The sequence below is a fragment of the Macrobrachium nipponense genome, chromosome 3 (genome assembly GCF_015104395.2).
Source record: "Macrobrachium nipponense isolate FS-2020 chromosome 3, ASM1510439v2, whole genome shotgun sequence".
NCBI lineage: Eukaryota > Metazoa > Arthropoda > Malacostraca > Decapoda > Palaemonidae > Macrobrachium > Macrobrachium nipponense.
This window is the reverse complement of record NC_087202.1, coordinates 82,079,227-82,096,241: the sequence shown is the minus strand read 5'-3', so window position 1 is coordinate 82,096,241 and position 17,015 is coordinate 82,079,227. Positions and strand designations below refer to the sequence as shown.

At 35.5% G+C, this 17,015-nt stretch overlaps 1 protein-coding gene across 1 annotated transcript in view; it reads right to left on the bottom strand.

Moving 5' to 3' along the window:
- The window catches only part of LOC135221858 (uncharacterized), a 120,545-nt gene that overhangs the window by 72,108 nt on the left and 31,422 nt on the right, over window positions 1–17,015 (bottom strand). Inside the window, 7 exon segments of the mRNA XM_064259802.1 lie at window positions 7,880–8,093; window positions 8,445–8,579; window positions 8,907–9,025; window positions 9,325–9,467; window positions 10,049–10,241; window positions 11,504–11,656; window positions 16,372–16,513. Coding sequence (XP_064115872.1) covers window positions 7,880–8,093; window positions 8,445–8,579; window positions 8,907–9,025; window positions 9,325–9,467; window positions 10,049–10,241; window positions 11,504–11,656; window positions 16,372–16,513 — 1,099 coding nt within the window.

Here is a 17,015-nt window from a genome sequence, read left to right as displayed (position 1 = left end):
CATAGGCCTATCTTAGAGATACTTGATTCATTATATTTACTTTGAGAGATTGAGTGATAATATTTTTTCAAATGTGTTTTAAAAGTGGGGGGAGAGAGAGAGAGAGAGAGAGAGAGAGAGAGAGAGAGAGAGAGAGAGAGAGAGAGGGAGCAAAATCTGCTCATGTGAAAGCTTAGACCTATTTATAACTACTCAATTTCATTATATGTTCTTTGGGAGATTGAGTGGTAATATATATATTTTTAAAGTATGTTTTAGAAGTGGAGACCTTACCTTACAGACCTTACATCTTGTTCGGGTTGCCCCAGGTCCCTCAGTGTGAGGCACCTCTAATGTCTACCAGAGAGTTGCTAGTACATCTTCCGGTATATTTTGCATCTTCCAATCTTGGATGGTCTGGGATGCAGTTTAGATATTTGTCGAGCTTATTCTTAAACACATCTACGCTCACTCCTGATATATTCCTCAGATGAGCTGGCAACGCATTGAATAGACGCTGCATTATCGATGCTGGTGCGTAGTGGATTAATGTCCTGTGTGCTTTCCTTATTTTTCCTGGTATAGTTTTGGGCACTATTAATCTACCTCTGCTTGCTCTTTCTGATATTTTTAGTTCCATGATATTTTCTGCTATTCCTTCTATCTGTTTCCATGCCTGAATTATCATGTAGCGTTCTCTTCTCCTTTCTAGACTATATAATTTTAAGAATTGTAGTCTTTCCCAGTAGTCTAGGTCCTTAACTTCTTCTATTCTAGCTGTAAAGGACCTTTGTACACTCTCTATTTGTGCAATATCCTTTTGATAGTGTGGGTACCATATCATATTGCAATATTCAAGTGGACTACGAACATATGTTTTATAAAGCATAATCATGTGTTCAGCTTTTCTTGTTTTGAAGTGCCGTAACAACATTCCCATTTTTGCTTTACATTTTGCCAACAGAGTTGCTATTTGATCATTGCATAACATGTTCCTATTCATCATCACACCAAGGTCTTTAACTGCTTCCTTATTTGTGAATGGTCTCATTATTAGGTCCCTTATATGCATATAGCTTTCTTTCTCTGTCTCCATAATTTATTGATTCAAATTTATCAGAGTTAAATACCATCCTATTTACCTCTGCCCAATCATATACTTTGTTAAGGTCTCTTTGTAGAGCGTTCCTATCTTCATCACAAGTAATTTCTCTATTATTCTTGTGTCATCTGCGAAACTACTCACTACCGAATCCTTCACATTATTGTCTATGTCTTCAATCATAATAACAAACAGTATTGCAGCTATCACCGTACCTTGCGGCACACCGGATATTACCTTGACTTCATCCGATTTCTCGTCGTTTGCAATAACTATCTGTTTTCTGTTGTGTAAAAATTCTTTTAACCATCTTCCTACTTTATCCACGATATTGTGTTTTCTAATTTTCTTCGCTAATATATTATGTCTACTTTATCAAAAGCTTTTGCAAAGTCTAATAAACCACATCTGTTTCATTTTCCGCTTTTCATATTTTTGAATATGTTCTCACGGTGGACTAACAGTTGGGTTTGTGTACTTTTTCGGGTACGAAACCATGTTGTCCTTTATAAACAAATTATTTTTTATTAAATGTTTCATAATATTTTTCTTCATTACCCTTTCATACACTTTCATAATATGTGATGTTAGACTCACAGGCCTATAATTACTTGCCTCTAGTCTTGATCCACTTTTGAAAGTAGGGGTAATAATATGCTAATTTGTGCTCATCATAAATCTTGCCTGTATCTACACTTTGTCTTAATAATATTGCAAGTGGCTTTGCGATAGAATGAACTACTTTCTTTAACAAAATAGCAGGAATTCCATCAGGCCCTGCAGCAGCTCCATTTTTAATTTCATTAATAGCCTGCACAATATCAGCTTCATTAATATCTATGTCAGCTAAATATTCACTATTTTCATCCCTTACTTCTATATCATTATCTTCATTATCTATTCTAGGGGTGAATTCTCTCTATATCGTTCTGCCAGTATGTTGCAAATTTCCTTTTTTTCATTCGTTAATCTCCCTTCAATTCTCAGAGGGCCTATTTCTATTCTTCTTTTATTCATCTTCTTCACATATGAGTATAATAGCTTGGGGTTTTGCTTGATATTTAATAGGGTTTTTTCTTCCAAGTCCCGTTTTTCATTTTCTTTTGATTGATAATCTTTTTGTTCTGCATTTTCTATCTTACTTTTTAGTTCTATAACTTTCCATGCATTTTTTCTTTGCAAGACCTTTTTTCCACTTTCTGATTTTCTGGAACAAGATCCTTCTGTCTCTTGGTATGCATTGAATGATGTTTACTTTTCTTCTTCGGTATATATTTTTCCACTATTTTCTCCAATATTTTATATAATATCTCCGTATTTACCCTTATGTCATCACTTACGAAAAATGTTATCCCAATCTTTGTTTAATTCTTCATTAACCCTTAACGCCGGAGCGGTAAATAAAAAAATGACTCCCGTATGCCGGAGGGGTTTGAGAGTGAGCGCGTAAGCGGAAAAAAATATTTTTTCAAAAAATCACAGCGCGCTTAGTTTTCAAGATTAAGAGTTCATTTTTGGCTCCTTTTTTTCTCATTGCTTGAAGTTTAGTATGCAACCATCAGAAATGAAAAAAAAATCTCATTATAATATATAATAATGCGATATAGATAGCGCAAAAATAAAACGAAAATTTCATATATAATTGTATTCAATCGCGCTGTGCGCAAAACGGTTGAAGGTAACAAGTTACCTTTTTTTTCGTTGTAATGTGCACTAAATTGCGATCATTTTGATATATAACACATTGACAACGATAAGCAACACAAGAAAATCTTATCACAAATAATGCATGAATTCATAACGCGCTTACGTAAACACATATTTTTTTCAAAAATTCACCATAAATCTAAATATTGTCCTAGAGACTTCCAATATGTTTCAGAATGAAGACAAATGATTGAATATTACTATACTGTAAGAATATTAGCTTACAAATGCAGTTTTCGACCATATCTGACGAGCTTAATTTGACCGAATGTCGAATTTTTTATATATATATATTTTTATATGCAATTATTTCGGAAATAAGAAAAGCTACAACTTTCAATACTTTTTCGTTTTATTCTACATGAAATTGCGCACATTTTCATATATAAAACTCTATGAAATGCCAAATAATGATGAACGGGAGCAAATATTCCGAGAATGGGACTTACGCATTTCGGAGATTTGTGGCGGAGAATCCGCGCGCGGAGGGAAGGAAGTTTTTTTTAAAAATTCATCATAAATTTAAATATTGTGCTAGAGACTTCGAATTTGTTTCACGATGAAGATAAATGACTGAATATTACTAGACTGTAAGAGTTTTATCTTACAATTGCGTTTTTCGACCATTTCGGTAGAGTCAAATTTGACCGAACGTGGTTTTTTTTCTATTTATCGTGATTTATATGCAAATATTTCGAAAATGAGAATAGCACAACCTTCAACTATTTATTGTTGTATTATACATGAAATTGCGCACATTTTCATATATAAAACGTATGTAAGGCTAATTTAAAATGGTGCAAACATTACCACAATCGCACGTATTATTTTTTTTCGGAAGAGTTACCGCGCGGACGTAAAGAAAATGTTATTTTTTTCATAAATTCACCATAAATCGAAATATGTGCTAGAGACTTCCAATTTGTTGCAAAATGAAGGTAAATGCTTGAATATTACTAGAATCTAGGCGTTTTTAGCTACAAATTGCGTTTTTCGACCATTTCGGTAGAGTCAAAATTGACCGAAGGTTGAAAATTTGTCACTTATCATTTTTTTATATGAAAATATTTCGAAATGATAAAGCTACAACCATGGGTTGTTTTTAGTTGTATTGTGCATGAAATTGCGCACATTTTCATATATAAAACTTTATGTACGGCTAATTAAAATGGGTGCAAACATTACCACAATCGCATGTATGATTATTTTCGGAAGAGTTACCGCGGCGGACGTAAGGAAAAAGTTTTTTCATAAATTCACCATAAATCGAAATATTGTGCTAGAGACTTCCAATTAGTTGCAAAATTAAGTTAAATGATTGAATATTACTAAAATATAAGAGTTTTAGCTTACAATTGCGTTTTTCGGACCATTTCGGTAGAGTCAAGTTGACCGAAGGTTGAAATTTTGGCACTTATCGTTATTTATATGAAAATATCTTAAAACTGATAAAAGCTACAATCATGAGTATTTTTTTGTTGTATTCTACATAAAAATGCGCACATTTTCATATATAATACTCTATGTAACGGCTAATTTAAAATGGTACAAAAATTATGTCAAAGTGACGAAATAATTTCAGAGATGTGTCACAGATACTTTTTTAGTGCGGCAAGAAAGAAATTCGCGCTTGCGCGCCTGCGTACGATTGTAAACAAAACAACACCTTGATCCGTGAACTCCCAGCATCCCCCAAGGCGCGTGATTCAAGAGTTTTCGGCTGGTAGGCCTAAAAGTATTTTTCCGCGAATTTTTAAAAAAATTTTAAAAAAAAACTTTTGTATGTCGACGTAAAATACGTTCCAGTCGGCACCCGAGAGACAAAAAATGTCGACGTAAAATACGTCCAGTCGGCGTTTAAGGGTTAATTTCTGACCATTTTATATTTTTACTGTAGAAGTTGTATTTTCCATATCCTTCCCACTTTTTTCATTTCTTGCTTATCTCTATTTTCACTGCTTTGGAATGAACTGTTAATTCTATGACATTATGGTCTGAAATATTCGCATTATAAACTATTATTTCTTTAACATAATTCATCTCGTTCACAAATACTAGGTCTAAAGTATTTCCTTTCTTGTTGGCAGGTGATTTATTTGTTGAATGTTGTATTCTAGTAGCATATCTAATAGCTTTTCAAATTGCCTCTTATCTTCTGCACTACTATTACTCTCTTTTTTATATGTATAAGTACAACCACAATCTCCTATTCGTTCTTTCCATTCTAAGAAAGGAAAGTTGAAGTCACCAGATAGGAGAATAGTCCAGTCCTTGTGATTTCTACATATATCATCCAATTTTTCAATTATTAAGTCAAACTCTTAGTATTAGGAGGTCTATATATTACTATGTTCATCAATTTTTCAGATTCAAATTCTACGCTATTAGTTCACATTCTGAGGTTACTATATTTCTCATATATTTTTCCTTGTGTTTTGTCTTTCCCATATATGGCGGTTCCCTTTCATTCTATTTTTTCTATCTGATCTATAAGTTTGGAACCCTTTTATTTGATCATCATTCCCAGTCTCTTGGGAATACCAGGTTTCACTTATATTCATTATATCTATTTTCTTTTTCATTTTGGGTTAGTTCTTCTAAGTACTCTATTTTTCTTTTTGAGTTACTCGTAACTAAACCCTGCGCATTCATCACTATGATGGTTTGCGTGTTTTCAACTCCTTCATTTAATACTGGTAGTAATAAGGAGTTTTCCCATGTCCTCTTTCCTGTTCTGGTATGTTGTTCTTTTTTTCATTTCCAGAAATTCTGACATTAAAAAATCCAACTTTTCCATAATATTTGATCTCCTTCATCATAATTATTCATTTTGTGTCTGAATCTGCAATTTTCTCGTTTCTGCAATATCCTCTTGCATAATAAATACAGTTATTATCTCTTGAGTAGAATTTCGGAGCTGATGCTTTGAAATTTTTTGCTGACACCTCTGCATATCTCATTGGTGGTTTGCTTTTCTCTTTTACCTGATATTCTTGATTTCTCTCTTTATTTGTTTCTTTCTTATTTTGGATTTTATTACTTGGTTGGTTATTTATTGATTATGATTCATGGCTACAGGGTGCATTATATTTGCATTTTTTGTCCGAACTTACATCCTTTTCCTTCTTTAGGTGTTTTTTACATATTTTTGGATGCAGAATCTCTGCAATCATCCCATATCCATCTAAGTATGCACATTTACCATATATTTCATAGTTTTGACATATCTTAGGATGTTTGTAGTAACATCTTTCTCCAAATCTGCAATTCCCTCTTTTCAAAAGGTTTGCAGATTTTGTCTTTCTTGTCTATTTTTTCCTCTTTTTCCCGTTCATTGTATAGATCTGGGTAGAGCCTCTTCGGATTTGCTTTTCTGTTGTCATATCGTAATTTATTTCTTCGTAGGTATGCTGCTTTATTGCCTCATATGTAGTATCAATGAGTATCTCTGCATCCATACTTTTATCTTGTTCTTTGTTTCCTTATTTTTTTCTGTCATTTCATTTTGTTTACTTCTCTTCCGTTTTCCTCTTCTTCTTTTTCTTCTTCTTCTTCCTCTTCCATCTTCTTCTTCATCCTCAACTATTTGTACATTCAATCTTGATTTAATAACATTGTCTATCCATGATAGACATGTTGAACAAAAAATTCTTGTATCTTTTCTCAAATCTTGTATTACCTCAGCACACTGTGGATGGGTCGGAATGTTGCATGCAGCACATTTTCTGATTAGGTTTTGTGGATTGACTATGCTATACCAAACCTTACACAGTTTGCATGCTTTTGGCATTCTTTTTCCTAATGCATCAATTAGGATATTCACAAGATTCACCTTATTCATTTTCTTTGTCGGAATATGTTGGTTTATGTATCATTTCTGAGTCTCTTGACCACTTGGATTTTATTTGGAACTTCTTCAATTATTTTCAAGATGTTTTCATTAGATTTGTTCCAGTTTGAAGGATTATATCCTTCTAATATATCTATGAATGCTTTTGTATCTTTTTGGTTAGGACTGTTGCTGATTTCATAGATGAGAAATGCCAGTTCCCTTCCTGCTACCTCATCGTATTGCGAATCTGCTAAACACGCCAAAAGTTACTGCCATCCTCTTCGCAGTAGAGAGAGAGAGAGAGAGAAGAGAGAGAGAGAGAGAATTCTTTATGTAGCTGGTGACGGACTTGTGACGGCGGAAAGGCAGAAGAAAATATAATGAATTAAGTATCTCTATCGATAGGCCTATGCTTGCGCGATATGATATGACTGCCAAGATCGTGCTGCACTATGCTAGATAATATTTGAAGGATCATAATATTCAAGTTAATTCTCTGGGAAATTCATACCCTAATCTTGATTACATTCGACAGTTGCCGTAGCATTCAACGATTGTAAAAAGACATGGAAAATTTTAGACACAGGGTGCGGTCATTCTTGCTCTTTTGATATAATCTTTACTTTTGAAAATCGGGTTTCATCCACAAATCATTCACGAAAAAAGCTGTGTTAAGTAAAAATATTTATTACCACAAATAACTCAATATGTATTGCACAGGCAATTAAAGTTTTATATCGTGGGAGATCTTTCAGCATCGCGGCAAAGAAATGCAGTCGTGTAGGGATGTAGGCTACTGCGAACTGTTTGGAATACAAACATAAGTTTGTAGAAACTAAAGTAATTGCATTCACCACTTACGATGATGCAATATATACCCGTTCATGAAGCAAAACGAGTAAATATTGTCGTCGTGAAACATAGTACTAAAATAAAAAATTCACATTCTATCTACCAGATCTCTATGAACGAATCCATCTGAGAAATTCCAATTACTTCGGACATATATCATGTTTTAAAGTATCTGAACGGTTTTGTTTTGCAGTTTTAACTTATATGATATAATTTGCAGCATATTTTCATATTCTAGAGTAAATTTAGCGATATTATGTCTTTTCAGTAAAAACAAATGGGAAATTGGATGAACGAAAGTTAATGAAAACTGTATCTTCAGTTTTCCTGTCGAGTGTACATAAACTTTAGGAAATTCTTTTCAATGTGGCAAGATTAATTTAATTACTTTAATAGTATAAACTAACCTGGATCTTAGCCTCAGAGGTTTCTCCTTGACAGCTTGAAGAGATGAAACCATTAAGTGCTGTCATAACTCTCTGAACAGGTGCATGTTGACTGCAGTCCAAGTGATCCTGGCAATACGAGTGAATGAGGCCACCAACGCCCAAAAATGCATCTGCTGGAACAGGCCCTGATTCCAGCAATGGAGCAGCTTCTTCTATGGTGTCTAAGTCAGGTCTGTGTTGGAGAAAAATGTGTTCAGTGCATGAAGTCAAGGCTCACATTCACATAATTAGCCGAACATTATTATGAAGCAGTAGATTCATTCTCAGGTGAACTGTTTGAAATATGCATATATGGAAATTAAACAATGAAACATCTATCAAGATTATGGGCTACTGTGAGAAACCCCCTTTGCTATATATACAGCTCAGAAACGATGTTCTGTCTAAAATCTAGATCATATCTGTCAATCAGTATCTGTATAAGGAATCATTTCAAGTAATAAGAAAAGTCTTCATTTTAGCTTTAGTAGGATCAACATAAATTCGTAATCCACTGCAACAGATGTTGAATCCTGTCTCTTACCTAGGTATGAATGCTAGTGACGTCAACCAGGTATTTGTTATGATGTCATTAACACGTCTTGTTACCATCAAATCTCGCATTACACCAACACTTGCTCCAGTTCCGACCATGGGTAAAGCATCTTCAAAAATAGGACTGAAAGAAATGTTATAAATGATCACTGTAGCTTGTGTATTCCAGACTAAAGAGGGATACCATTTTAGTATAAAGTAGGATGAATGATTTAACAATTGATATAATAATTCTTTTTCCATTCATATTTGCTCAGTTTTCTATTCAGAGAGTCACAAAACTATAAACAAGACAATACAGTGCATCATAATTGACTTTTATTATAATACAAGTAGGATACAAAGTACGTAGTTGCAAAATTGCTTCAAGAACAATTATTTCATATGGGAAAGCTAGTTTTTCTCGGACCTAACAAAAACAAGGAAAATACAAAATTAAGAATATAATCACCGTTCTGCACCCCAGTCTCTTTCTTCATTGAGTGCCCATAGTTGTTCAAAGTCCAGGTGTCGAAGAACAAGGACCAGCTCTTTGAAAAGTCTAGGGGCGTCTGGTGCTACACCTTCCAGCTAGAACAAATGAACAAATATTTCAGATAAAATTTTTACAAGATCTTCTACCGTTTACAACTGCAGTCATATATCTTAGTGAAAAAGAGTATAATTTTTAGTCATATGCTACAATGCAAAATACCTACTACTTGCAGCCAATACACCTCACACATTACTTTTCTTTGGTACCTATATATGTGAAAATGGATAAAGTCTTGACATTTCAGAGCTTGGAACTATTAACCAAGATTATTAAAGTATGGAAATATGAAACATAATTCGATGTCATATCACGTTACAGGATATCAGCAACTTACCCCCCTGTTCTCTGCAATACCGTCAAGAAGATTGCTGGCCTTTTCTCGCCATTCTTGCGAGTCATCGACTTTGGAATCAAGTCCTTCCAGGTGTATGTGATTGTGATGGTCATAACGTAAGTCTGTTCGGACATCAATTGGACCTGAAAGGTAATTTGGATGTCAGATATGATTATAACGAGGATACTTGTTTTCATGTTACTTTTCAGAAACACTCAATCCTTTTACAGCTTAGAGTGGTTCGATTTTACTCTTTTATAGATTGAAGACAATTAACTGTCACGAAGAATAGTAGATACAACTACGAAGGCCTTAATCTACATTTGAATTTGGCATGACTTTCAAGTGTTTAGCAAAGTATGAAAGACGGCTGTTAATGACTGACTGGAAGAATTCTGAGGCTATAATAACATTTCCAGTCGGACTTTTAAAATGTTAACACAAGGAGAAAAAAATAATAATAAAACACGAATTATTCAATAAATAACTGTACGTAGGTACTAGCAATCTGACATTTGCTTAATCCGTATAAATAACACCTTCCCTCTCTCCCTAGGGACAATCAATGATAAATCATTCACATTTCAAAAGCTGTAATAATGATCTGATGATCCTCAAGACCAAAAAGCATTTGAAGTAAAAAAAAAAACAACTGTGACTATTAGTCAATTTCCAAACAGACTGGTGGAGCCAGAGCAGTCATCAGATATGCTCTTCAACATACCCATGTAACCCTTGAAGGAGCGATGATCAGTCAGGTTGAGATTCTGAGTGACAGTCGTGACGAGGCCTCCCTTCTCTGAGCTGAACGGGGTGAACCGATGCTCTTCTGTACAGGTAGCTGCTTTTACCATGCCCTTCCCGATGTGCTGCTCACAGACACTGCTGCTATCAAGTAATGGAGGGGTGTGTATGCCCTGCAACAGAGGAACAGGTTCCTTGGTATGGGTGATTTCTGGCATTACTACAGTGCCATCACAGAGAAAAAGCTAACAATGAATTAGACTCATTCCTACACTATCATTACCTTGATGAATTAGACTCATTCCTACACTATCATTACCTTGATGAATTAGACTCCTTCCTACACTATCATTACCTTGCCATTCAATTCTAGTTGTGATACAAGAGACCATGGCTTCGTTGGACAGCATGACATTGAAGCTCTGCTAACAAGCAATGCATAATAGTGCAGATCAACATGGGTGCTGTGGTCTAAATATAGAACAAGGGAGTGATGTACAAGCAGGACATGACCTAGCTGTTAGCATTACGGTGTATGAGGAGCAGTTGAGCTATAGTTGTTTTGATAGTCGTTTGCGATGCTAGAAATAGACTTATTACTATATAGATAAATACTTGAGAAGAACAGGGAATTTTTATTTGGAGGTGAGAGAACAACATTTTGATTTATGGAACTGATACATCAAAAGAGAGAGAGAGAGAGAGAGAGAGAGAGAGAGAGAGAGAGAGAGAGAGAGTTACAAGGAATTACAAGGATTAGGATGTCTCAAAGACTTATTATTTCATCTGAGGAGACATCGTGTGTGTGTGTGTGTGTGTGTGAGAGAGAGAGAGAGAGAGAGAGAGAGAGAGAGAATGTTTAAAATTAGGAGATAGAAACAGGTAATTTTTATTTTTGTGAGAGAGAGAGAGAGAGAGAGAAGAGAGGAAGAGGGACGAGAGAGAGAGAGGAGAGAGATAGTTGATTCGGAAGAGATGAGAGAGAGAGAATATCTAAAATTAGGAGATAGAAACAGGTGATTTTTTTCTTCTTGAGAGAGAATGTTTAAAATTAAGAGATACATAAAAACAGGTAATTTTTTCTTGTTGAGAGAGAGAGAGAGAGAGAGAGAGAGAGAAGGAAGAAGAGGCGAGAGAGAGAGAGAGAGAGAGAGAGAGAGAGAGAGACATTTATTTAGGGAGGACAGACAAACAGGTACCCGAGTCTTTTGAGAGATGAGAGAGGGAAGAGAAGAGAGAGAGAGAAGAGAGAAGAGAGAGAGAAGAGGAGAGGCATATTTAAAAATTATGGAAGACAGACAAACAGATACCAGAGTCTTTTGAGAGAGAGAGAGAGAGAGAGAGAGAGAGAGAGAGAGAGAGAGAGACGTAACCAACAAAGTTCGCGGAAGCAACTCCGTAGACGGGACCAGAGAAAACCTCTATCACCACTCACCCCAACGAAGTCGTATTCGACGCCCTTGATGAATGACGTCACAGCTGACCGATGGATGCAGGACGGGATGTCTCGGGTCTTCCGGATGATAAGACGCGTCCCGACAGCCTCGATGGCCTCGTATTTGATCTTGCATTCCCCCACGACATCTTTCTGTGTCAGGAAGAGAGAGAGAGGTAGTACTAGGGGGCTTGGTAGCAAGTGAATAGAGTTTATAGGCCTAAGGCCAAGCACTGGGACCTATAGTTCGCAGTTGCACTATGAAACAATTGTTAGAAGATGGTGACACTACGGGCTACTCTATGAGCAAGAGCCCGTGCTGGCATTAGGCCAGCTTAGTCTAATCTAAAAAAAGAAAGAAAAAAAACAGATGGTGGGTGGCAAGTTGGAAGAAAGATAATATGAGTGGAGGTAAAGTAAAATGAACGAAAGGGGTTGCAGCATGGGGCCGAAGGGACGGTGCAAAGAACCTGTGGTATTTCCTACAGTGCACCCCGTGAAGCTGCGTTTGTAGAATAGTCAAGTGGTTTCCGTGTTCACTTCACACGCAGTCTTTTGAAAAAGCCCTCGTCTTGGAAAAGATAAAGCTTTCATATACTACTAGACCCTGCTTCCTTTTCTATTTCCTTAAAAATGTCGTACCCCCCTTGCTCAAGGGGCCAGTGACCCCCTTGTTCCGACGTCCTATAATGGCAGTCAATCAATCAATCAAAGTAATGTGACTCAAATACTGAAGCAATATGTTCTAAACAAAATACACAAGTCATATATTATCAAAATAATAATAATGAATGGCATATGAATAATTGTGAGGAGGGAAAGTATAGCTTTAAATTTGAATTAAATGATTTCTGAGTGAGGCGTTAGCTGCAAACGTAAGCCCCCGCCCACTCCCCCAACACACACCCCCACCCTAAAAGACAGTTGCTGCTTTTTCAATTCCGTGGCAAGTTCCACCTTTCGCTCTTATAAAGTCTCCTTCCCATTTTGTCAGTCTTAAGTGAAGCTCTCGATATTCCCTCTGTGAATGACCTAATCTACGTCACAATTCGTTATATCCTGTTATCATCTGTAGTAGTCAAACTAGTATGACTATGAAGCCATCTGTCTGACTTCCATTGACCTTACGGATCCTCTTCTACATCCATTCTTAAAAAACACTACTTTTTAAGTTCTGTCCTCCACAGTCCCTGTACTAGCTTCGCCATAAGCCTGCGTCTGCTTAGTACTAGGCCTACTTGATTTCCCGAAAGTTCTCTCGCTACTTTATCCACGTCATTTCCAAACAGTTACGCAACGTATAAACCTTTTCTGAGACCTGACCTTTAACCTGAATTTCCTGCACGTCACATTATAAATGAAGCTACAAAATACAATATAAAGAATAATCCTGATTGAAGCAAAAAATTAAAACACTCCTGTAAAAATCACGGTAAGCTTTTGTAGTACCCTTTTCAAAGGGGCTGTGTGAAAATGGTGGAATTAAACTAACTTCCTATCGAACTGGGGGATGCGCCATTGCCAAGTCGCTCCGTATCTGTATGTAACAGAACCTCAGAATGATCTGAAAAAAGCCTGTGCAAAGGAAATGCCATATTGCTAGTTATGCCTGCTGTTTATAGAATAGAATAGAATGTTAAATTTAGGCCAGAGGCCAAGTAATAAAACCTATAAGGTCATTCAGCGCTGGAAAGGAAACTGAGAATAGAAAAGTCTAAAGGGTGTAACATAGCAAAGCCTCAAAGCAGTTGCACTGTGAAACAACTGTCAGGAGAGGGTGGATAGCAAAATGGAAGAAAGAGAATATGAATGAAGGTAGACTAATAAGCTGGAAAGGTGTTGCAGCTTCTATGGGCCGAAGGTGCGCTGCAAAGAACCTTAAGTAAACCCCTGCTGCTCATGTAAATAAACTTAAATCGAATCGAAAGAGAAAGAACAGATTCCGCGCGAATCAAGACGAATGCACATTTCCGCACATCGCCCACACTCGCTCATCCCTCAACGTGCCATATGGTCCCTAGAGCCAGGGACTCTAGACCTAGTGAGCGAGCTTCAAGTGGCACCAAGGCCAGCTGAGGAGGATTATACAGCCCAACGGCACCCTGGTGGTGATGGGTAGGACCACCACGTGAGGACAGGGACCAGGGCACTGAGGACAACAAACGCCTGTGCGCGCTCGCGCGCGTCTCCCACAGGAACTGGATCATTTATGTTATTGTTGATGAGGCAGTCGCCCAACAGTCGTCCATTGGGTCTTTTCACCTCGTTTTTATTTTTCGTTTCTTGCCGATTACCTCTTTGTCGCTTTTAATATCTTGCTCTGCTTCCTTCCCCTTTCTTTACTGATTAGACAATAATGAGATTTAATCAAATGCATTCGGTGCACAATCGAGAATTGCGTGGAACAACCTCCCTGAGAAAGTTGTGCAAATGGAACTTCTTCAGAAGTTCGAGAGGAGATGCATTACATTACTACCCTAATATTATTCTCCTTGCATTTTAATAAATTTTTATCTATTTGTTAATTTATTGATTAATTTATTTTCTTTTTAATAAGTGGGGTCTCTTCTTTCTGCATTTCCCTTTACCTCCTCTTACTTCTTCCTAATGAGCACCTTAATATTCTTTGGAAGCTTGAATTTCAAGTCAGTGGCCCCTTTGGTGGGCTTGTTCAGTGTGAATAGGTTTCATCTTCTGAATAATAATAATAATAATAATAATAATAATAATAATAATAATAATAATTAATAATAATAATAATAATAATAATAATAACAATGATAATAAGATGGTCTAAATCTCTCATATGTACGAATAATGCATTCGATATTTGCCCAGTTCTCACAGAATATCTAGACAGACTGGTAAATCTCTTTCACAACGTCTAAAACAGCACCAATATTCTGTAAGAACTGGGCAAATATCGAATGCATTATTCGTACATATGAGAGATTTAGATCATCCTATTAGCTAGAGTCAAGCAAGAGCCTTAATCCCATGTAATGACACAGTTAAAAGGAATATCATTGAATCTTTTTTCATCAAGTCAAATAATAGAAATATTCTAAATTTAAGTCTTGGTTTATCTAAACTTGATGCTTTCATAATGAAAAAAGTTGTAGATAAATATAAGCAACAAAATTAATATATTCAGTTTTTACATGTTTTGGACTGTAAAGATACTTTGTAATTTCGGTTTGGGTCAAATCTGTTTAGGTTTGTGACCGTGTGATATCCGATAATCCTGGATTATCTCTTTTAATGTTTACCCTTTTGATAATTAACCATCTGGTATTCTTGATCTTGTTGTGTACCTGAAACCTTTCTCCCCAATTGTATTTCATTAGCTCCTTGACAATGTCTTAGCAAAGACGAAAGTGCTTGGATTTCTTACTATCCTACTCCTGTGGTATTCGCTTATATATATATGTTATATATATGTACATGTATTATATATATATATATATATATATAATATATTTATATATATATGAATTGTTATCACACACACACACACACACACACACACATATATATATATATATATATATATATATATATATATATATATATATATATATAATATATATATATATATATATAAACATATATATATATATGTATATATATATATATATATATATATATATATATATATATATATACATGAATTGTTATCACACACACACGCATATATATATATATATATTATATATATATATATATATATATATATATATATATATATACAGGCAGTCCCCCGGGTTACGACGGTCTCGGCATATGACGTTTCAAGGTTACGATGCTTTTCAATTATATTCATCAGAAATTATTTCCAGGGTTACGACGCATGTTCCAGGGTTACGACGCATGTTCCAGAGTTACGACGCCTACAAATGCTGATCTGGCAGATGAAATATGACATCAAAAATGCAAAATAATCAATATTTAAAGGGGATTTTTTATGAAAAATGCAATAAGAATGCAGTTTACATAGTTTTGAATGCACCTAAAGCATTAAAAGTAAGGTTTTCCTAGGATTTTTGACAATGTTCCGGCTTACGACGATTTTCGACTTATGACGCGTCTCAAGAACGGAACCCCCGTCTTAACCCGGGGACTAACTCACATCACTGTGATTCATACACAAGCATTAAGCTACAAATGTCCTTTCATATCCAATCCACTCTACTTTGGGAAAAATATATTCTCATATAAGTTAATGTAAGGGAACTTTATTTATTTATTTATTTTTGGTTGATAATTAGTTTGTCGTCTCGTGGGATCGAACTAATGGAAGACCTGAACTGAGGACTGCAGTGAGGCGCCTTAAACCACACATATCTAGACCTACAGAGTTTTTCAATATTTATATTCATGCTCGTTTGGATTGTAGATAATACGCGTTTCTCAATTATGAATTTAATGTAGTTGAATAAATATTTACTTATGATAAGCTATTCACTGTCACAATTATCAGTAAGTCTATCAGTGTCTGTTTTCTAACTAGCAACTAGATAGGTACAGACAATATATATATATATATATATATATATATATATATATATATATATAATATATATATATATATATATATGTGTGTGTGTGTGTGTGTGTGTATATATATATATGTATATATATAGTATATATATATATATATATATATATATATATATATATACATATCATATATATGTATATATATATATATATCATATATATATTTATATATATACATATATAGTTATATATAAATATATATACGAATATATATAAAGTAATTAAGTACACAAGTAACCCAAAAATGAACGACCAGAAAAATAAAAAAATAAAAAATGATCACAATACGAGAGCCAATTCCAACCTACCTCAACCGCCCAGTGTTCCAGGTCCAGCCGCGGCATGGAATTCTGGAGGAGGGAGAGCGCCGCCCTCTTGAAGTTCAGGGCCCTGGGGTCTTCGTCCTCGGTGGGACACACGTCCTCGACGACGCCGTCGTGGTACGAGAACCTGAAAGCAGGAGGAAGAGTGACTAGTTAGAAAATGCGTCGAAGTTCCTTCGGCGCTACCGAGTATTCCGTATGAGCCAGAGGCACGATTATGGCTGACTTTAACCTTGACCAAAATATAAACTATCGAGGCTACAGAGCTGCAATTTAGTATGCTTGACGTTTGGAGGGTGGATGATCAAAATAACAATTTGCAGCCTTCTAGCCTCACTAGTTTTCAAGCTCTGAGGGCGGGCAAAAAAAAAAAAAAAATGGCGACGGACAGACAAATAAATATCTCAATAACTTTGTCTTGCAGAAAACTAACAATGAAAACCAAGGGCACTCCCTCAACCTTCTTCTATTTATTTAAGAGCCGACGTTTGACATGCCTTGATGCATTTCCTAGGCTGAAAAAGCGGTTAAAACCAATAAATACTTTATATATAATGTGAAAGGTATAAACAAAAGGTAAGAAAAGGTATGAAGTAAAAAAAAAAAAGTCAATGAACTACTGCAACACA